The sequence below is a fragment of the Neodiprion virginianus genome, chromosome 4, assembly GCF_021901495.1.
Source record: "Neodiprion virginianus isolate iyNeoVirg1 chromosome 4, iyNeoVirg1.1, whole genome shotgun sequence".
NCBI lineage: Eukaryota > Metazoa > Arthropoda > Insecta > Hymenoptera > Diprionidae > Neodiprion > Neodiprion virginianus.
This window is the reverse complement of record NC_060880.1, coordinates 486434-508224: the sequence shown is the minus strand read 5'-3', so window position 1 is coordinate 508224 and position 21791 is coordinate 486434. Positions and strand designations below refer to the sequence as shown.

At 43.8% G+C, this 21791-nt stretch overlaps 1 protein-coding gene across 6 annotated transcripts in view; it reads left to right on the top strand.

Annotated features, from left to right (window-relative positions):
• LOC124303811 (uncharacterized) overlaps window positions 1-21791 on the top strand; it is a 176651-nt gene that overhangs the window by 96639 nt on the left and 58221 nt on the right. For all 6 annotated transcript variants that reach the window (XM_046761511.1, XM_046761508.1, XM_046761507.1 and 3 more), the window contains one exon: window positions 18892-19153. In XM_046761511.1, coding sequence (XP_046617467.1) covers window positions 18892-19153 — 262 coding nt within the window. The remainder of the gene's footprint in view (window positions 1-18891; window positions 19154-21791) is intronic.

Sequence of the window (21791 nt, the reverse complement as noted above, 5' to 3'; positions counted from 1 at the left end):
AAGATCTACAAAAATGATCTCTCACGGTCAACCTTTGACCTTAAGTACAGTATAATATGCCTATATTATCATCTACGGCTTTGGCTGTACGGGATTTCAGATAATACCTCAATCATTGAATCCCGCTTATCGTTGGGTTGATACGTTTGTATGATAAACGTTATTCGGCATATTATGATGCACATATACACGTATTACCTGGTACGTACAATATATGTATACGCGGGGTTTAACCGCGTTATATACTTTATATTATTATATGTCTTATACATTTCATCCAATCTTGTACTCGAGGGAGAAAACTATTCCGAGCGAACGTAAAAACTTTCAAACTCCTTCTGTATGCGTATATAAGTGTTCGTGTGTTGTATGTATGCGACAAACAAATTTCTTACGTCAACCTCGCTGATCGACCCTCATGCGTAAATATATCATCGCGAAACGAGATGAATTTTTATTTTTATTCTTTTTCTTCTCTTCTCTTTTTTTCCTTTTTTTTTTTATTCCTTACTCTTTCTTATTGTTGTTAACATACGCAGTTAAGTTGAGGTACCCAACAACTCATAAATACAAAGCTTCATGATTTTCTCTGTACAACACGATACATGTACTATCGTCTATTTTATACGCGAAAGTAACGATTGCTTTTATCTTTCTAACCCTCTTGTCCGTTTAATCGCGGTGAAAAACAAAAACAATTTATATTATAGATTCATTCTTCTCGTCGAGTTGTGTTGAAAATTAAACGGTCCCGTAAAATGCAATATCTATTCATTATTCCCGCATACAGTCATTCTGGATGTAAAAATTTTTGTGAAAAAATCTTCAAGTCAGATTATACCGGAAATTCTCGTCTCCGTAAGGGCGAAACATAGACATTTAAATATTGGAAATAAATTTGTTAATTTCGTTATATCTATATTTATTCTGGTTTCTCTTTCTGTATAGTTATGTAGCTTATTTGAAGTTTGTTTGATGTTGATGTGCAATTTATTGCTTGTATTATACCTCGGCGAGAATTGCAAAGGCGACATCGGGGTTCATTAACTTTTCAAATTAGTCAATATATAAATAGGTATGTATATATTATACAGTGTAGAGTATATGTTTAATATATGTTTATTCACAGACACGGATGGGGGGAACTGGCTGTAAATTATATGCGCGAACTTTTTTTTATTAATATGACATCTAATATACATCTGTGTGTATAAATACGCCTCCACCTCTATCCTCCGCATCGCGCACTCTCTTCCGAGTTGGTTACATTTACCTACATAAATACATATATACACGCACGCACGCACGCACGCGTAGATATAATACGGGGTAGGTTGGCGTACATATTTGCCGTCGGCATATATGTACAAGTATCGATTGACTCGCCTCGCTCTACCTTCTATCGGTGGCGACTCGCCCCCCTGGCGAAGGTGGAAGGGTGGCCGTACAGAGGCGGGCATGGCAAACTCGCGTTCGCCTCCTCCGCACACATCCATACACCTCCGACACTCGTATAACATACTAGGGAGTCGTGGTGGTTGCCTCCTCCACCTCCATATCCACCCCCGCCCCTCGCTTTAAGCCCGGATTTCCAACGCAATTAATGACGGAGCAATGTTTATTCAGGGATTATTAAGTTACTCTGTATATATATATATATATATATATATATATATATATACGTATACACACACACGCACACATGTGCATATACGTATATAGTATGTACATGTATAGTAACGGCACGAGTCTCGAGCGAGCGACGCTTTTCGCCCCTACATGCGTATTTCTATTTCTAGGTAGATGTATTTTTTCCTAATTCCATAATCGCGATTCATTGCAGATATTGACCGAAGCAACGATTTGTTAAAACTGTCGCGATGAAAAAATAAAGGAGCTATAAATTTAATGTAGGATTAATTTAACTATAAGTTGGTGTATAAATTGTTATTATTTTTATTGTTATACTCTTGACTCGAGTGAATTTCTTTCTTTTCGCGAATATTGTCCGTGTATTTTATTTGTCGGAGGAAGATCTCGCGACGTCGTCGTCGGCGTGGGTGAGGGAAAAAGTTATTTGTCTCTTTGCAGGCGAAACTCGCGGGAAGCTTAGGACGTCTAGGTTATACATATAAGATAGGTTGGAGAAGGGAGGAAAGAAAGAAAGAAAGAAAGACAGAAAGAAAGAAAGAAAGAATGAATTGATTGGATTCGAGAACCGAATACATACGTATCGGCTCCAGGCATCGTCTGTGGTTAAGTTATACACCTCGAGTATACCCCGCGTTCTCTGTTATAGATGTGTGGATTTCCCTAATATTATGTTACCGTCTTATCAAAGCGTCGATAGAGTAAGAAAAACAAGAAGGGAAAATAAAAATGATTCACTCGACTTGCAAGTTTTCCCTTTCATATTATTTCACTTTGTATCTTTGTATCCTATTCCTATATTCGATAGAGCTTTTGATGTCAAACGCTCTACTGAACTAACGGGAAAATAAAGAATAAAAACTTACTATTATCCAACGATCAGTTTTTTCCCCTTTTAAGAGGAAGGGGCATAGTTTGGACGGTCTAAAATCATATCTATTTTTATGACTTTTTTTTTTAAATGAAAACGATCGGAGCAATTGAAATTTGAGGGATTTATTGTGTATACTCTCAAGAACATTTTCGAATTTCTTCATTGTAATTGATAATAAAATGGCTTCATTCGGCATATAAGTTAACGACCAAGTTTTGAATCCGGTGGCGCAGATTCACCGGTCAATTTTTATCCGATCCACTTGAAATGTTGACACAATCTTTAAAACGTGTCTATCGATTCGAGCTCGTGGCTAGATTTTTTAATTTAAATCCCAATATATGTATTTTTTATTTTTATTTTTTTTCCACACTTGGGCTACGAGCTCAAACTCGAAAAGAGGTTATGCGCGCAATGCCGCTATTTTCTTATTAATTTCAATGAAAAAATTCCAAAATGTTCTTCAAACTATGAATAATAAACGAATGCCCTAAGAATGAAATTTCTCCAAGAGTTTTCATTTTCTTTTAAAAAAAAACTCGTAAAAATAAGTATAATTTTAGGCCCCTCCCCCACCTTAATACAAAAGCACGTTACGAATAGACGAATTACTTGGTTTCTGCGCCAACTGCCATTAACGTAAAAACAATCTCTCTCCGGACGTTAACTCGAAAGCTCGCGTTTTCTTTGAACATACACTATTTCGCCCTACATTTTCCGTGCTTCGCTGTACTTGCTTTATTACCCTGTAACCCAAAGTTGCAATATATTATGTAACGGGTACATGATGCGTTGCCGTACGTATATATATAGAAAGGCTGCAGCAATTATTTACGCGGATCGAGCATCGAGGTAGGAATCCGAAATAGAACGCTTATCAAAGGAGACCTTCGAGATCCTCTTGGCTATTGATCTTTTCGATGTAGCAACCCGATTGTCTCTCTCGTCGCTTGCTCTCCTTTTGCACGACGCGACGACCAGAATTTCCAAAGGCCACGACGTCGCCTCGCCTCGTCTCGCGGTTACGTCAACGACGACGACGACGACGACGACGACGACGACGATGGGATCACACGGCCGCCATGCGCCATCCGGCCTAAACGTTAAACTCGAGACTAGGTATACCCAACACTGTCTGTCGCGAGCCACGCCGAACATTTTTCCCAAAGCCCGAGACGCTTCCCTTTGATCCATGGATCCTGTTATTGTTTTTCTCGCACAGACCAGACTTACGTTATACTCACGTCAATTATAGTATCATAGCTTGTGGTAAGCAAGGCCGTCCCGCATTCGCATTCGTGCTAATACTTCGCTCAAATGTTACCAACATCTCGCAAATCCACAGACGCTTCAAGCTTGAACCTAGGTTTCGCTGGGCTATTTTTTTATTTACTTTGTTTTTTCCAATCTGCCATCCTTCGAGACAGGACTACGGTCGTTTTGTTTATGTTTCATCTCATTCGTATACGTAGGAATATTGTACGTATATTATGTGTGTACAATATACTTATACACGCCTGCGTAGGCAATCTCGGGTAGTTGTGAAAACGTTGAAACAGTACGCACAAAGCGAGCAAGAGTCGATTGAATATTTTTCCATTCATGAGATTTTTACTCTACGTAAAAATTGTCGGATGTTGGGGACGTTTCGATTCGAGGCCGCCTTCGACGTCGTCGCCTTAGAATTCAAATTCTATACGGCATGCGAATAGTAGTAAGTAAACCTTCCTCGCCTGGTTATAGATGCGTGCATCGACAAATATCTATACAACTTGTCGCCGCATGGCGGTAGCCGCCATTGCAGTTCTACCTATATTTCCGATTTCCATTTCCTCCCTCGAGCCGTTTTGTTGTATACGTATGTGTGTATGTACATATATATATACACACACACATATATATATATATCCCACGGCACTTCATACGAGACAGAATATCGTTCGTATTTCCCGCTTCGGTTAAAACGTACGTATTACATACTTAACGCGCGATACGTACGCGCGGTGATTGTAATTGCATAGATCATAAATATATATCATTGAAGAATGTCACATAAAATTGGAAGGTTTTTATCGCATGATAAAATGTGCTTGTATTTTATACGTATATCGTTACGGAAGATAATTTAACATATGTATGAGGGTGTTTCGGGTGAAAATAATTTGCGATTTTCCACCGTGGCACTTCCTAAAAAGTTTGTTTAGGTAAAAAACAAAATTCTGTAAAAATATGAGCGTTCTACGGTGTGTGGGAGAACACGCTCAGTTGATTTTGTTAATTTATACATTTGGGTCCGCTACCCTAGTATAGTAAAATTTGTTCTATTCCATTCTATTCCATTCTCTTTTCGAGCGCATCCCGCATCTCCCCATCAGCTCCTTTCCTCGCCGTCCATTACAAACATATGTGTATATAATATGTATACATATATATAGATATACACATATATACCTGTCGCGTTTATACCTCTGCCAGCAGCCACTACTTCTTAGGATTATTGAATTTTCTGTCATTTCCAGAAGAAGCTTGCGCGCTCGATTTATTTTCCACCCCTCCGTTTATATACGTTGCCTACCCAAAGATGTATGTACCTACGCACATAGATTGCATATACCTGTGCATGTAAGAAGAATGAAAGAACGGCTAGGTGAGGGAGGGAGGGGGGTATAACGGTTCCATGCACGTGTATGATGAAATATATCTATAGATATATGATAGGGATGATCGAGGAAATATGAATGGTAAAAAACTTCGCAACCGAAGAAGAAAAGGAGAACGTGCATTGTATAGTTATGCTGCTGCCAGTTCGCAGCTCTCATCCTGCAATTACCCGTATCAATTTTCACATTTTCCGATACGTAAATTATAGGCACGGAAGACGCGTCAAGTTTTCCCACCGCCTCGCCCTTCGCCGCTGCACGTATTCACAATGTACGTACATAGGTATACAATGTCAGGTTGAAGGTACGTATCGCACGTGAACGTACGTAGTCGTAGGTACGTGGCACTTCGGCTTGCGCAGCTACGCGAGAGCAGGTGTAATATCGACGAAAGACGACCTATCCCAATCTCGACTCTAAAAAGTGACAGTTGAATAATTGCATCGTTAACATCGCACCTTGGCGTCAATGACGACACAGCTCAGAAATTCGTACTTTTTTAGCCGAGACCGTGCATGGATTTGTAAAGTTGGAATCTAATAATCCGAACGCTTTTCAAATGATTTAAGAAGCTGTGAGAAAACCTTTCACCACAAACGGTTCACTTCGTAGAACAACGGGTAACTTTCTTAACAACATGTAAAGATTTTATTCATAGTTATTCGATTCTGTTGAAAAATTGCAATTTTTAAGCTGCAACGATATCGAAGCCGATGTACGAAACGTTGTGTTTCGCCATAATCAATTTTCTGCGCAGGTTGAAGCAATCGGGTAATCGTAGACAATTATGAGTGAAGGGTAATAAATTTCCCAGTTCAAACGAGTTGATTATTCTCCATAGCTTCTTGTTACTTACTACGTACATTGTTTGGAACAAAGGGGTTCCAGTGTGATAAAAAAAAAAGAAAAGAAAAGAAAAGAAAAGGGAACGAAAGTTCGTGGCTATAAAGAAATATCCTGCAGAATTACAAGGACAGTGATAATACCGCGATACGAATATATTGTGCACCCTTGGATCTCGGTACACTTTATCGCGTATGTGCAGGGAGAAGAAGAATTATCGAAGAAATCGTTACATGTATTTGCGAGTCCGCATCGTAGCATGACGAATGTTATAAATCAGAGGTTTTCCGGTTCCTCGATGCGTTATCATCGGTATCGGGGTGGGTAGTCACCCGTTAGAAAGTGCGAGCAGTTGGTTCAGGAATCACTATAAATGGTAATGGAGAGAGCTGCGAGCTTGCACTCTACTCTCCTCTCTCCTCTCCTCTCCTCTCCTCTCCTCTCCTCTCCTCTCCTCGCCTCTCTTCTTCGCTCCGCTTTCAACCCCCATCGGCATTCGGCGAAGCCGAGGCGCAGGGCTGCTGGTTTGAAAATGTAATATTTCTTCCAACTCTAGCGTAAATAATACCGATTCGTGGTATATATAACGTATACCTATTCACACCGCACTCAAACCGCGCAGAGCAGCATCACCCCCCTATTATAGCCATACACATAGGCAAAATCGTGAAATTCGTACAGACAGAACTGACTGACTGGGGTAGATATTATATAACGCGTATTCATTTTACGTACACGAAAAAATACGTGTGTTGCACAGTGCAGTGAAAAATTGACAAACAGAACCGGCTTGATTGCAATTGCAAAAACTAAAATATCCAATGCTGTTATACCTTGGGTGGTTTTTATTATCAAATTTTTCGAATTTTGACTTGGATAGGTATATTTTAACAAAATAGCAGCATCAACGCTGATTGATTTGTCAAACGTGTACATTGTTTGCAAATACTTAGTCCGACGATCGATACGACCTGTGTACAACTGAATGTTGCGTATAAATTTCTACGGGTGTACACGTAAAAATAAATAAAAAATGCTACAATCATTTTTAGCGACCTCTAAATATTTTCCTACTTCCTCCGGGTTTTACGACAATTTGTTTGTTCGGTACGTGTCGCAAATTTTTCCGGTAGCTCCTTAAAATAAAAAGAAAATAAAAAAAAAAGTTGAAAAATGAACCACCCTAATAACGCATGCGTGAAAAATATGGATAAACGGAGGGAAAAAAAGCAACCTGCCGATATGGCGGCAAGCCAGTTTTCCCATTGAAGCGAATAACGGTTTAGACGCAGGGTAGTGATTCGTATAAGTGAGCCTTAGAGCAATTCCGCTGAACACGGTGAATACCACCTGTTATACCTCTGCATACGTATTGTTTATTTTTTCGCCGGCGTCCGTATAGGTATAATAAGGAAGGCTGAGGCGGATACTCGAAGCTCGGTGGGGTCGTAATTCCGTAGTATACCTTCCAGGAATCAATCGGTCAATAGCATGTACATATCTACGTCGCCCCCTTTTCTTTTATTCTCTTTCTTCTCGTACACCAAGGTTTCATCAATGACTCGTCGTTTTACGCACGCAATACAACGTACACCGTTACGGATATTTAAATACATTCTCGTTTCTACAAATAAATTCAATTATTCTTTTATTTATTTATTCGCTCGTCATTACCTCATTTCTTACCTTTCAAATATTCGAACGTACGTGAATTATGAGAGTTCCTACAAGTTGCGCGATGGACGGAGCTTTTTTACCTTGAATAATAACAACAACAATAATAATAATGATAATATTTATCGGTTTACAGCTGATGAAATTTAACGATAATCATTTTCGTTCGTTGCTTGTCAAACAACTCGAATCGGATGTAAATCTTGTGTTCGTCTTAGTTATATGATGAGATAAGGAAGAGACGTAGAAAGAACGTAAATTTGAGCGACGTGTAAGAAATGGCCGACGAGCTAAAACTATCCATGCATCCTTCTATTTGTGTATCAGGTACCCGTTTAAAGGTGCGTACATACGTGATATGTATAACACTTGTGTAACCCTCCCACTCGCGCCGAGGCTTGGACAGTCGCAAAAAGCTCTTTTTACGAATACAATATCGTGTAGCGAGTCGGTTTACGCATGTGCATGGGTAGGTGGGTACGAGGTACGAGGTACGAGGTATGAGGTATAGTATAATACAAGGGGAGGCGTTGAAAGGTCGAGAATCGCACCTGCATTATGCAACAGTCCCGCAGGCGTTCGCCTCCCGACCATCTCATCCCGTCCCGCATTTCCAAACCCTGACTCAAAAGCGTGGCACTAAATCTCGGGGTTGCCCCTCCCTCCCTCCCTCCTGTCGTCTTACTCGATACCTTCATTACCTCAAAAATCAGCAACTCAAAAAATCCCCCTGTACCAAATTTCTTCTAAATTCGTTCGGTAGATTTGATGTGCCCCCGAAAGGGTTGAATTTGAAACTCCGCCCTTTTCGGGGCACGGGCTAGAGTTGAGATAAAAATCTGAAATAATTGGAGAATTATCTTTAAATTATCTGAACATTCGAAAATGACCTTTTCAAGTACCTAGGTGTATGAACGAACGACTTGCCGCATGCAAGACTTGCGATAACCTTGTTCTTTTAAAATCTACTATATTCCGCCGGACGCGAACTTCAAATGCCTCGGTAGCATTTAGCACTTCGCTCCCTTATTGTAATACAAGGACCGTTGCATTCCGCGTCGAAATCGCGGTGTAACGATACCGTGTCCATCGGACTAAGTTCCGACAAGTTACGTTTTCAACTTTGTCTGCAAGTGTAACCGGTTCGCGGTTCGTTATCTATAAGAGCAGTTCGCGATGTCTCATTGTGTCACCTCCAGTTACCGTTTGCAACCGAGCCTGTGGTCGGTCAACATTCATCATCCCGCTTTCTCTTGATCGGAAAACCTTGCGTTGACTTCGTCCGTGAAGTTGGTAAGGATATTGTGATGATTCAACGTTTCGGAATAACAGTTTTTTCACAGTGCAGGGATGTCTGAAATTCAATAAATCATACCATAAGGTGAAATTTATTCATGTTTCGTGACGTCAACGTTACCAACTTCAGCCTCGTCAATTGACTTCGTCTAACCAGCGTTTTTCTTTTCTAAACATTTTCTGGCATTGTTGACGCAGACGTATAATCGTTGCAAAAATGGCCCAACACGACGTGAGAAAGGAGGGGTAGAGAGGAGGAGGGAAAGCAATTTCTCTCTCGAGTCCCGTAGGGTTGGACGGAAGGAGTGGGCGAGCTTTAAGCGGCTTTCGAAGGGCGGCGAGAGGATGAAGGTTTCGTTCCTCCCTCGATTCTCGGCGAAGGTGGATAGGCGGCGGGCGGTAGGTGGTAGGTTGGTAGGTTGGTAGGTTGATGGGCCGGTAGGTATAAGCCGTCCAGGTACGTCGGTACTTCACCCCGTGGGTGAAGAGAGGCGCCTGTGTTTCCCTAGCAATGCTAATATTTGCCATTCGATTCGACCGGCAGCGCAGATGCGAGCGGTATCACCGCCATCATGGCCGCCCGTTTTCGGCTTCGTACACACGCAAACACACACGCACAGCTACCCAGACACGTATTTATTTGTTTCGTTCACGCGCTGGAAAATCCGGAGTGGATGAGAGATTCTAAGGGAGCTTTAAATCACTTTGCCGAGGCTTTGATCATCAATTTTCCCTACAACTAGCATTGGCTGAAAACAAGCTGTTGCGTCGCAAAACCCTCGATCGCTAGCTCTTGAAAGATAATTTATAATCACACGTCATCTGGTTCCCAAGTGTTGCCTGCCAACTTTCACTAGCTACACGTTTTAATTAAGATAGGTCGATTCGTAAGATTACTTTAATCGTAAATATAATCTCAGGCATTAGTAAGCATACCTGCAAGCACTAGACCGTTCGTAAAGTTATTCAACAATTTTCTACCACTCCCACGACTTTGCTTCTCTCAAGCTTTCCTACAATTTCGAACAAGTTAGTCGTCCAATGTCCACCCGACTTGTTATCCTCATTCTCATTTGTGTAACAATATAGCATTTCGAACTTCACACGGAGAGAATAAAAGAGCAGGTTTCACTAAAAACTGCCGGAAAAGACGGACGCATCACGTTTTTTGGTAAAACGTACTTCGGAAAATGCAGAATTTACTCTAGAAAGGGTGAAAACCACTGTGCGCGGAGTAAAATCTACTACATTTATAGTGAGGAAATATAGTTGCCATGGGTATGTTTTATCAAAAAACCTCGATGTTTCCCTCTTTTCCTACAGTTTTGAGTAGAATCTTCCCCTTCTCTTCTCTCCGTGCATGTCACCAATCTATCTACCATACAATACCAACTCGTTGAATATATTCGTTACTATTTTTAATCGCTATCGATATTATTCCAACCCCAACACCCGTAATCCCTGAATTGGTATTACAGGAGTTGACGTGAACCACAAGTATACCTACGCATTCGCACGACGTACAACACCACTAGAGGAATATGACTTGTAGGTACGTACGTATGCCGCAAGAGCGTACATGAAAAGTATAACTTTTTCATTTCCGCGTCGCTTCCGCAGCGGCGGAGTGTCACGTCGGTTTGCGGGGAATATCTTTCTACGCGAGGTTCTTGAATAAACATGCGCACCACCCTCGCTGAACGAGGAGGAAGACGGCGCCATGTATAAAAGAGAGATTCTCCTCGCTAGCCGGGGGGGCGGGCCTTCCGAGCCTCTGACCTTAACCACCGTCGGCTATACGTATATAGCATATAACTCTGTGTGTATAATGTGCATTTATACGAGTACCGGTGGGAACAAAAGAAACCGCTCCGGCAGTGATAAGACTAGGGCACGGCATCCGTCTACATTTAACTTAATTACCCTTCACGCTCCAAGTTCTCGCATTATATTGCAGAGAAAAGAATACAAGTGACAGTAAAAACTAATTAGAACTGTATACGTATATTACACGAAGAATATTTTACCATGGTACATACGAGTATATACAAGGAACCCCGTGAATTTCTCGCTGATTGGAAAAATGCTCATCCTTTCGTCTAGTTTCTCTCTCCGTCGATTCGGAAAGAAGGAAAATTATCGCAGATTTTTGCCTCGCGTTGTAATCAAGCAGGCGACGAGGTCGAAAATTTTTCACATTCGCGTAGCTGAGAATAGTAGGGCGTGTTTGCAGGCGTAGGTTTATTGCGGGTAAGACGTGGGCGGAAAGGGATGATACGCAGGTATAAAACGAAGCTCAACCGCCGAAGGGGTTGCTGCACGCATCTCTTCTCGTTAAGTATGCAGCAAGTATTGGGAGGATACGGACTCATTGTCAGAGGCGCAGCCCTGAGGCATCAAAAATATGTCGCAACGACGACGACGACGATGACGTCCCCCTCGTCTGCATTTAACCGTATACCTAGTTGCCTACCTCGTTATCAATTACCGGTCAATGGGTGGATGAACGCGTTTCTTTGTTTATTCAACTTTTTTCTTATTTCCATATCTCTTTGTTAGGCGGCGTCTATACGCGATTCCATGCGGTTTTTATATCCGCATTATTTTTATACTTCCGTTGATGAAATCTAGACCCGTGAGGAAGAGCCGGTTACAGGTCCGTACGTACGTATCCGTGTGAGTAAATAAAAAGACCCAACCGACGTTTGGCGGGCTATAAAGAGAGAACCTTTGGGGTTGTTCAATGGCGTGGGTGGGTGCATAACTCCGTGCGGATAGAGAAAGCTTGGCTTTCTTTTCGAGACGAGAATTACGACTTGTAGGTAATCCGTAAAAAGGTGACGAAACACAATAATGAGAGAAAGAGAAGCAAGAGTCGGAACGATCGTTTTCTTAATTACAAGCTTCGCGATTAAGTAACCCTTACTTATGTGTATAATACTCGTATACTTACTTACTACTTACCCATGTAAACCCTCATTGTCAGCTTGAATAACCGTAAGTTTCGGTACTATCGTACATGTCGAAACGACTCGACTTGAGACGTTGCGGTACGTTTGCCACCAAATTGTCGCATGAACTGGAGATATGTACTATACGTATGTATATATCTCGTCGGAGAATAAAAATCAAATCATAAAAAATGTTTCCTCATTTTTATAATCGTTATATTTACCGGTTTAATTGAATTTCGCGAAGCTTGTGATTTTTCTCATCCGCGTAACATGATTTAAGGTATATAGGTACATACCTACCGTAATATCTCTCTCTCCCAGAGGCAAATTTAACATCCAGAATTCGTTCCGGATTTTGTATAACTTTATCTTCGTATTGTGATTATTATTTCCATTGTACAGCCTACCTGCGTGACTGTGTAGGTATTCAAATAATATATATAGGTATTTAAAGTATATATTCTCGCTTGTATTATACGCCGTTCCACGGAGATGTGTACAAGCTATGCGATTCACACATATATATATAATATTTTTTAATACGCGTAGGTATATTATTAAAGTGAAAGATCGACGAGGCGTGAAGCGCGCGGGCTAAAATGACGCCTACGTAATTTCGTCCCTCGTCCCTCGCCGCGGTTCTCCGAGAGAATGTATCGTCGAGCTTACCCCCGACACTCTGCATATTTGAAAAGGCTTTGCGAGGTTAGTCGATTAAGGACCGGGTTCGGCCGGCTTCCACCTGACGCACGCACCACTCGATTTAATGTCGGTGTAATTTATTATTTTCACAAGTGAAAACGCCACGTGTACGATTACATTCTTATTTTGTTCGATAGAATTTTTACAAGAAAAATCCGTATCGGCAAACGCTCGCATTTTTTAAGATTTAAACTCGCAAAGATTGATTATCGGTCCTATGTCTACCTATAGATTGTTGTCAGAGATCTACGAAGATCGAAGAAGTGGCTACCCGTACGTATAATATAAACAATCGATCGCGTAAAACCATCCATTTCGCTTTGCTCTACAACAGGGCGGGATACCCAGACACGGAACTTTGCAATTCGGTTTCGCACAGTCGTATAAACTTTAACCGTAAAACGGGAGCATGCGCAGGTGCATTTCGCTACTACGGTTTATACGTCGTATATGGCCTGATCCTCGTTATCGAAAGTTGTAATTTTAACCATACGGATAACATAATGTAATAATAATTATACCGACCTTAGCGCAATTTTAATACTTCTGTCGCAGGGGCGAAATAGAAAAAAAAACGCGGCATTTGTATGCCTCTCTTCCAGAGGACAGACTTGTGTTTTTGATTTTTGAGTTTAGTTTCGATTATTGATTTTTTTTCTTCTTCGCACTGTTCTCCACTGTCGTATAGGTTTATTTGGCGAATCAACGAGGGAACGATGTCGGCATAGTACGCGACGACGAGGCCCGGGCTCCATACCCTCGCTTTCTCGCGTGACTGGGACATTGGCGAGAAGCTAATCGTCCTCCTCGGCCCTGTTATTAGCTGTCGCGGTGGCCGAAATTATCAACGTAACGGGGAACCCCGAGCTCCCCTCCATTCCCTCCATCCCTCTTCCTCCCTCTCTCTCTCACTCTCACTCTCTCAGGCTCAATCGCCGATTGCACCTTGCCACCTGACGCTCCGCCGTGCCTCGAAACGCAAGCCCTTATAGATCCCCCCTCTCGCTTTTCCCCTTTTAGAAACACGCAGGGCTGGCCAATTAGGCCTGGCAATACAGCTCGCTAACAATAAGTGCAGTGATATAAAGATGTAAGGACATCCCGGGGACACGAAATTATCAGGAACCTTGCAATTTCTGTAATACAATCGACGTTATACCTGATAAACTGATTTCATTGCGGTATTTATTTGTTTTACTTTTTTTTTTCTCTTTCATTCTTTCGGTGAAATTGTCGCGTTTGAGTTGATAATTTTATTTCACATAAACGCTTGTAGGCGTTCAACCTCCGGTATCATTTCAAATTGCTATCACCGCAGTCGAACGAACTTCACTGGCCATTTAAGATAACCGTTTCGTTTCATCGCGCTGCAATGACATTATTTGCAATACGGGATTGCTAATTTGGTGCCGTGCCTATTGAAGTATTCGTACTTACACGATACTACAAAACTATTAGACATAGCCGTACGTAATCGCGAACATTTTTGTAGATCGTCATCATCGAGACGTTGAAACCTCTCGAACGTAACTTAATTCCTCTTACTGTAAGAGTTTAATCAGCATTCCCATAAGTGCGTGATCATCCCCTTACAACCTGATTTACAAATATATTTATACAGTTCCAAAACTATTCATCCGGTTGTAACGAAATGTAATTTAAAACTTGACCGGACGTCGTAGTTATCTGCAGAATAAAAAAACAATCAAAATCGATTCGATAGTACCGGAGTTACGAGCGAACATACGTCAGAAAAATTCATATCATGTTGTCGAAGAGAAGGAAAACTAGATACCTGTAGACGAAATGTTACCTAGCGAGGAAACTCGACGAGCGTTTCGTCACACGGAATGAAACTGCCGAGTATGTATATACACACCCACACACATGTACATGTACATATATATATATATATATGTATATGTATATGTATAGCAGTAGGTATCCGGTGGACGGTGGGCAGTTTGATTGATCGCCTTGTTCGGTGATCAATGTCTTTCCCCCTCCTCCTCCTCTCCGAAAGATCTCGGCCTCGCTTTATCATCCCCTCTCGCTCTCACCCTCCCTCCTCTTTGCTTCCGCAAATTCAGGCCTGGAATACATAACCGATTCGCAAGTGTTCAATCAGGACGCTTCGCACAGGTAGACGCGTACTCGGCTACCTTGCACATCCAAAGGCCGGTCCGGCTCCGGCATCGATCGGATCTACCCGAGCGTGTAACGGACGTTGCATATTGCCCTAATCTGCAGATGCGCGATCGGCCCCCGAGCTTTGACGGATCGCTTTTTCCACCCACGCGTAGCGCGCGCACGACGTGTGTGAAAAATCTTGGAAACGATTAATTACTTTGCTGCACCTCTTGCGTACAATATATCGTATCGTATCGCATCGGGATTTTTGTTTCCGCCCCCGTCCTCCCCGCCTATCTTTTTCTTTGCAGTTTTCGTTTCTTTTCCTTCGTCCCTCGTGACGCGAGATATTCTCGTCACGTACGTACCTCTACGCATGGATAAATGGGTTTTGCGCTCTGCAAGACTCGAATCGTATACGAAGAAAGATGCGGGGCTCAGGTTTCAGGACTCGCGGTGGCGAACAATCGCGGCGGTACAACTTTCGACTCGGCGATTATAGAATTACCCTACAGTTTCGTCTCGGGACGCGGAGCTATTGCATCTTTCGTATTTACACACACGCATGCCCGATAAAAAGGGACGATTATCGATCGCATCCCCGTTCTCTTCCCGTCAAATAAGCACAGCTAGGCGGAATCGAATCGGATTAGAACCGGCCGCTGATTTTCTATAGCCGCACGCGACATTCCCGACTCCCAGCTTTTCCTCCTCCTCCTCCTCCTCCTCCTCCTCCTTCTTCTTTTCACAAGAATTTCTAAGCCCTCTGAGCTTCCGTCACGTTTCAGGCTTTGACGGGTTTTCCCACATCTCGCGTCTCGCGGCCGCGGTCTCATCGTGGTAAATAAAATCTCGATACAACCGGACGGATGTTCCATGCGCGCGTGTGTGCGCGCATATCGTGTGTGAGTATGCGCGTGTATGCGCGTATGTACGGTATGTCGACGCCGTTGTAACGTCCCGTGGTATTGAATATTTCGCGGCTGCTGATAGGTGCTGCTGGGTAGGTACAGAAAATTTCACCACCGCGCTCTGCAGGGTTCAAGCGAAGCGTAAATTTCCCAACGAATCGAACGCCGACGACAATGGACAATCCACCTCTATTTTTCCTCTCTCCTCTTCCCTCTTCCCTATTTTCTGCTCCACTCCTTCCACCGAGCGAACCCTTCGTCGAAATATATTCGAGTATCCAGCTTCAACGAGCCGAGGGGTTCGCCCAGCAATCGGCACCAGCTTGACCAATTATTACGCGAATCGGCGACGCGTTCATCCGGAGAACAACCCGGGATTAAAGGCGTATTTCGGAGCCTTTTGATTGGCGTTGATCCCGTCGTATCCTGGCGGATATAACGCTACGATTATCTGCCCCATAGACCTTGTAGAAATTTATCTTTACGGATACTCAGTTTGCGAAAATCTGCAGTCACTGGGTCGACTCGTTGGAATATACACTGGAGAAATTTCAAATTTTTTTACATTATCTGGAAAAATTCAGTAAAACAGGTGTCGTTAAAAAAACTGTTTTAATATTGTTGGAATTATGAAAAACGAGATACGCGTAACCATTTTGCGCTATCGTCGATCCTTTTTTGGTTTTTGCAAAATCAGTTTGCGAGATTTACTCTACTTTTTTAGTTAAACAAGGCTTTAACATCGATTTATCGTTGCACGAACATTAAATTATCGCAACAGTTACAAGAAAATATAGCAACAGCGATCGTAATGAGAACGAATAGTAACGGATACTAGACTTTCCGGTAACGGCTAGAAAACTAATTTTCATTTTCTACCTGGAACTATATTTTTCGATTCCGGTAAAAAATGATAATAATTAAGGACCGAGCGATAACCGGAACTAAAAATTTCTCTCAGTGTAGATTGGAGCTTCGTTATATGGCGGCAGTCGATTGCCTCGCTTCTCGGCAGACTCGTTTGCGCTTTTTATTCCTTTTCTCGTCTTGATAGCGAAATTCGGGCTTCTAAGGAGCGATTCCGTGCCAGCTAGCTTCTCCATTTGCACCTCGCCGAGTTTAGGTACACTGAGAGAGCAGAGACGCGGGCTGAGATTCGGTTTCAGGGCGGAGTTACGGTCCGCAACTCTTGGGAGGCTGACGAGTATTTGCCGTTGTTTACTCAGCATCGGCTTCTCGGGCAGCTTCTCGCTCCACCTACAGCGTCTTCCAACCCCATCGTTTTCTCCAGCCTTCTCGCTCCTTCTCGCTCCCTCGTCTCGTTCTTATCCTACGCTCGGTCGATGGTTCCGGACGACCTCGACTTTTTATTACCTCGGAACATTTTCGTCAACAACTCGGTCGTAAAGTCAAACGACGTAGGAAGAAGCGCGGAAAGTTGACGCGAAAGGATTCCAGGGGCGGTGCAACCGCTGCCTGCCGGTAAAAGTTATTGCTAATTCTCTCCGATATATATATATCAGGGTAGTCCAAGGAAATCTAGTTATTTTATTTCAAAGTCACACGTTTGATAGTTGTAGGAATAGGAATTTGACCGGTCTATGTCAATATCATATTTAGCGGCTCCTGGACGTTATCTTACATTTTCCATTTAATCAACAGGCGAGAATAATTTTAGTTGTTTTGTGAATCTTGTAGCTCAGTAATGAAGCAATGTACACAAATGTCTGATACATATTTTTCCATGGAATTCAATGCACCAGAAAACAGGTTTCCCGTAATATTTTGATAACTCAAAAAGAAACTCTGTCCTCAATCAGGGATCGAACCGTACCACGGATCGTCAGCGTTTGCCTTACTCCGGCATTTCGGATTACCGGCAGGAAGTGACGCGAATACGAATCCTCGTCAGCACGTCGAGTAAACAAGTCGGATGTTCTAAGTTGGAACTCGGTAGTAACCCCATCATCGATCTTTATTGCTGACTTTGGCGGGAGCGCCGCTGCGTCTTTGGTGGTTATCTTATTCCCGAGGAGGAGGAAGAAGAAAACTTTTCCTCTTCACCGGAGTGCAGGAAGAACTCTCCTCATCTCCACGTACGTGCGCCGGCCACACAATTTTATCGTCTCACGTACGCGCGTCGCGTATCAAGGGCCCCGACTTTGTCTCCATGTGCCGTTTGTCATATTTTACTATATTTGTATGCCCGTTCGGACATCGCGAAAGTGCGCATCGAAATCAATCGGTGTGCCGTAGCGATACCGCGACTACATCTCGCAGCCTCGCATGGGTTTCCCAGCGCAGGGTTTCGCCCATAATATTGATTTCACGTGTTGTCGGGCGGACGATGATAGAAAAGCGGCTGAATGCGTAACGCACTTGCGTTAATATTTTTAATTTCCCATCCTCGAGTCCCTCGGTCCTCGAAACGGTGCTCGACCATGCAGCAAATTACATATTATACGGCCGTTCGACGGAGGAGGCCAATTAGCGAGATGGAAAATGGTTTGCAGTCGAGAGTAGGCGGAGAGATGAGAGTCGAGTAATTCGCAAAAAGGTATAATAATAACAACCATGCACGTACTACACACAGGTACGTACCTACGTAACGGAAAAAAATTTAATACGCCTGTCTAGCGTACGTGCGTACGTATAATACGTTATACGTACCATAATTCAACGAGTATACGCGAGTTGGAAATATTCGGATAAAAATCCACTCGCCGTGCATACACCGACCAATATCGGATTTTATTGCTCGGATATGAATTCGGCTTTTGAACATTGTTCCCACGTTACCGAACTCTGCGGATCTGACAGAGGCCTAGTAAACACACGGACCTACGGCCGCGTTGGCAACAGCAAAAAAGGGCGAACGGTATTGACTGTATTTGGTTATGGCGTAACGACGCAAAGTCGGTGCGTGCGTTCCGTACCATGCTCGTGACCCGGAAGCGGCGGGACCTTGCGTTATTTTGCAAGGAATTCGAGTATGACGCGACGACTCGTGCAGAACGCGTTATCGGCAGGTGTAAGGACTGCGGAAGTTTCAATCAGCGAATACCGGAGCACTCTCTCTTACGTAATTCGTCCCCTGAACTTGGACCCTCGTGAATAATCGAGCGTCGTGTCTCTTGGATCTCGAACGTATCTGATACCATGGATGCCTTCTTGACCCCCGACTCGTCTGATTTCAGGGTCCGGTCGGGGAGGTGGGTGGCGTGAGACTGCCGTTGCAATCCCTGCACGGGTATGGCTCCGTGTTCATGTACTCGGCCTCCATGAGCAACGGGGAAGCCGGTGGGGGCGCCGGAGGCGGGAGTACCGGGGAGGTCACCTTGAGGCTTCGCGAACCTGAGGACATTCCTGAAGAGGTCTTGGCCCGGCTCGACGACACCGCTACTCTCTCCATCTCGCTTCAGGGTGACACTGTCCTCAGATTGGGTGGCGCCGGCACAGGTAAGTCGGTACCGCGTACCTAAACGGACATCCTTTCTTGGCGTTCATACAATCCCTACTACCGACACACCTACCGACATCTTTCCCAGACTAAAACCCGCTGTGAATGCGGTGACGTAATCGCGGAGAAGGGTTTGAGTCTGGGTAAGATGTCGGTAGGTGTGCCGATAGTAGGAATCTGTAGCCGGAACCGGCCTTGTATTAATTATACTTTTCTTCGTGGAATTTTATATCCCTCGTTTTCAATTTTCACGCCTATCGCATCATCCACCGACCCTTCTACGTTATTGCAGGATAGCAATTAATCAGCTTCTCTGTATCTGTATCTCACGGATTATAACAGATTGTGAACTGATTTATTTCACCCGGAAGTTGCGATGCCGTCGCTGTTCGAAGTCTGCGAGACTTTCCCAGTTTCGTTCCCCCGTTCATATTTTCAACCAAATTAATCCGTCGATTTGTTTGCATATATATGTCTTTTTTATCCGCCTCTGTAATATTTTCTCCGGCCTTAACGAATATCGACTTATACGGTATACAATGGATACGAATCGATAGTTGCCTGCACACAATAAGACTTTTGCGTCAGCAGTCCACAACCGGAGCACTGATGGGTTACATTATGTATCTTCGTATCGTGCCCCGTCCATCGTGCCGCTACAAAGCGATTCTAGCTACCGCTGCGATGGTGAGAGGGATGGCTGGCGAGGGGAAGGGAAAGGGGAGAGGAAAAGATTTATTGGAGAGGCTGCCTGTTACGACGGGCTTAAGCTTAAGTTTCTCGGGTATATGGGGGAGGGGACTGGCGATTGATTAGGAGGGTCGTTTGTTGCACGTGAGAAATGTTTTTCAACCTCACGCCTGATCCTCGTCCTACAACGTTTACAAATTCACGTACCCGTATCATGCCACGCGTTTTGCAAATTTGACACGCACTTGTGTTTTATCAAGCTTACGCATGCCCATGCGTAAAGAAACGTTAATTCACCACTTGCACTATTGTTTATGCTGCGGTTAGTTGTCGTTTGTGAATGTCTCGAACAAGACGAACGATTCTCAATTTGTCTCAACTAGTCGGGGGAAAACGTTTGATAATAATAAACGTTGACGGAAGTTCTTGATCGCATACCGCAGGTACGTTACACCGATTATTTGCGCACATATGCAGTCGCTGGTGTGTTGTAGGTACATATGTAAGTGCGGTAGTTGTTACATAGGCGAACACCAGCCTGCAGGCGATGGCGGGTGGCAGATTTTCTATCCCACGTACCCGAGCCATTATCCTACCGTCACGTATTTCGAGACTTGGTTAAGGGACACGTACGAGGATCCCGGTACCAGTCGAGGCAGGGCGGTTTCGACGCGCCAAGAACTTGGCGAAAATCGTACCTTCGGATATTGCTTGGAGCATGACTGCCATACGTATATTCGTTAGAACCATTCGGATGATTCAGCCTCGATCAGACCGCGTGCACTTTCACCCTGATTCAGGTTGAAAACAAAAAAAAAATCAATAAAATAAAATAATCATACGGGTGAAACCGACAGGGCCTCAATTCGTAATAAGCCGAGTTTCGGGGGATGAAACCACTGCAGCGGGTACGCTCGTAAAATTATTGCGATACTACCCGCGGCGCTGCTAGCACCAGCAGCGCAACGAACCACCGCAAAACGAAACTACGTGAATTATGAACGCTGTTTGACTTCGTGCCAGCTGTACCCCCGTTGACCGGCGCTCCGGTGGGTGCAGGGCATAAATTCTCTCGTAGCTACCTAACCCGCTCCTCCTCCCTTCTGCTCTTCTTACCCTCGCTGTCCCGGGCATGCGGTGCAGGTGCCGACGAAACGTTTTGCCGACTTATCATGTCTCGGTTGTTGTTTCTTTTGAAAGAGCCGCTGACGTACGAATGAGCGCCGAGTACCCTGGGAATTGGGCGTGTTTTTGAATTGCTATAATCAACGGGATCTTCTCCCTCGGTGTGAATCATATAGCAATTCAGGTCTGCAGCGTACGTGAAACGGGCATGCACCCGGGTGGAAACTGCAACTTCATCCGAGGTTCGTTATCTACGTAGGAAGCTCGTACACCCGTTTGTTAGGTCTTCGTAATAATTTCTTGAGGTTAGTTAAGCCCGCCGCGTTCTTGCTGCGGCAAGATTCCGCGCCCAAGAGTATGCGTATATATGTACCTATGTATAAGACGCGGGGGTGGAAATTCTAGTGATTTAAAGATAAATGGGTTGACGAGGTGGAAGTTTATAGTCCGGGGACGATAAATAACATTAAATTACAATTAAAGCAACAAACCTCAGAGTTCCCTGTGGGGTTGGTCGGTCGGGTGGTTGTTCCGCTTTGTTTTCCCGAGTTCGGTCGGTTCGACCGAGGAGGTCGTAAGCCGATTTCGTCCCCCCGGCTGTGGGTGCTCGCTTCTATAATTCCGCGTCCACCCAGCGCCAAGTCTACGTGTGCAGAGGTACCTATATATATCGAATGAAAATGAAAAACACGGTGCCTCTGCAAAGCCACGGGCTTTTCTTTTCCAGGCTGTTGCGAGGCCGAGGCGTCGAAGAAGGTGAGAAGATTGTAGAGAGCGGCGGGAGAGAGAGAGGAGATAAATACGGTCAGAGCCCGGCACTCC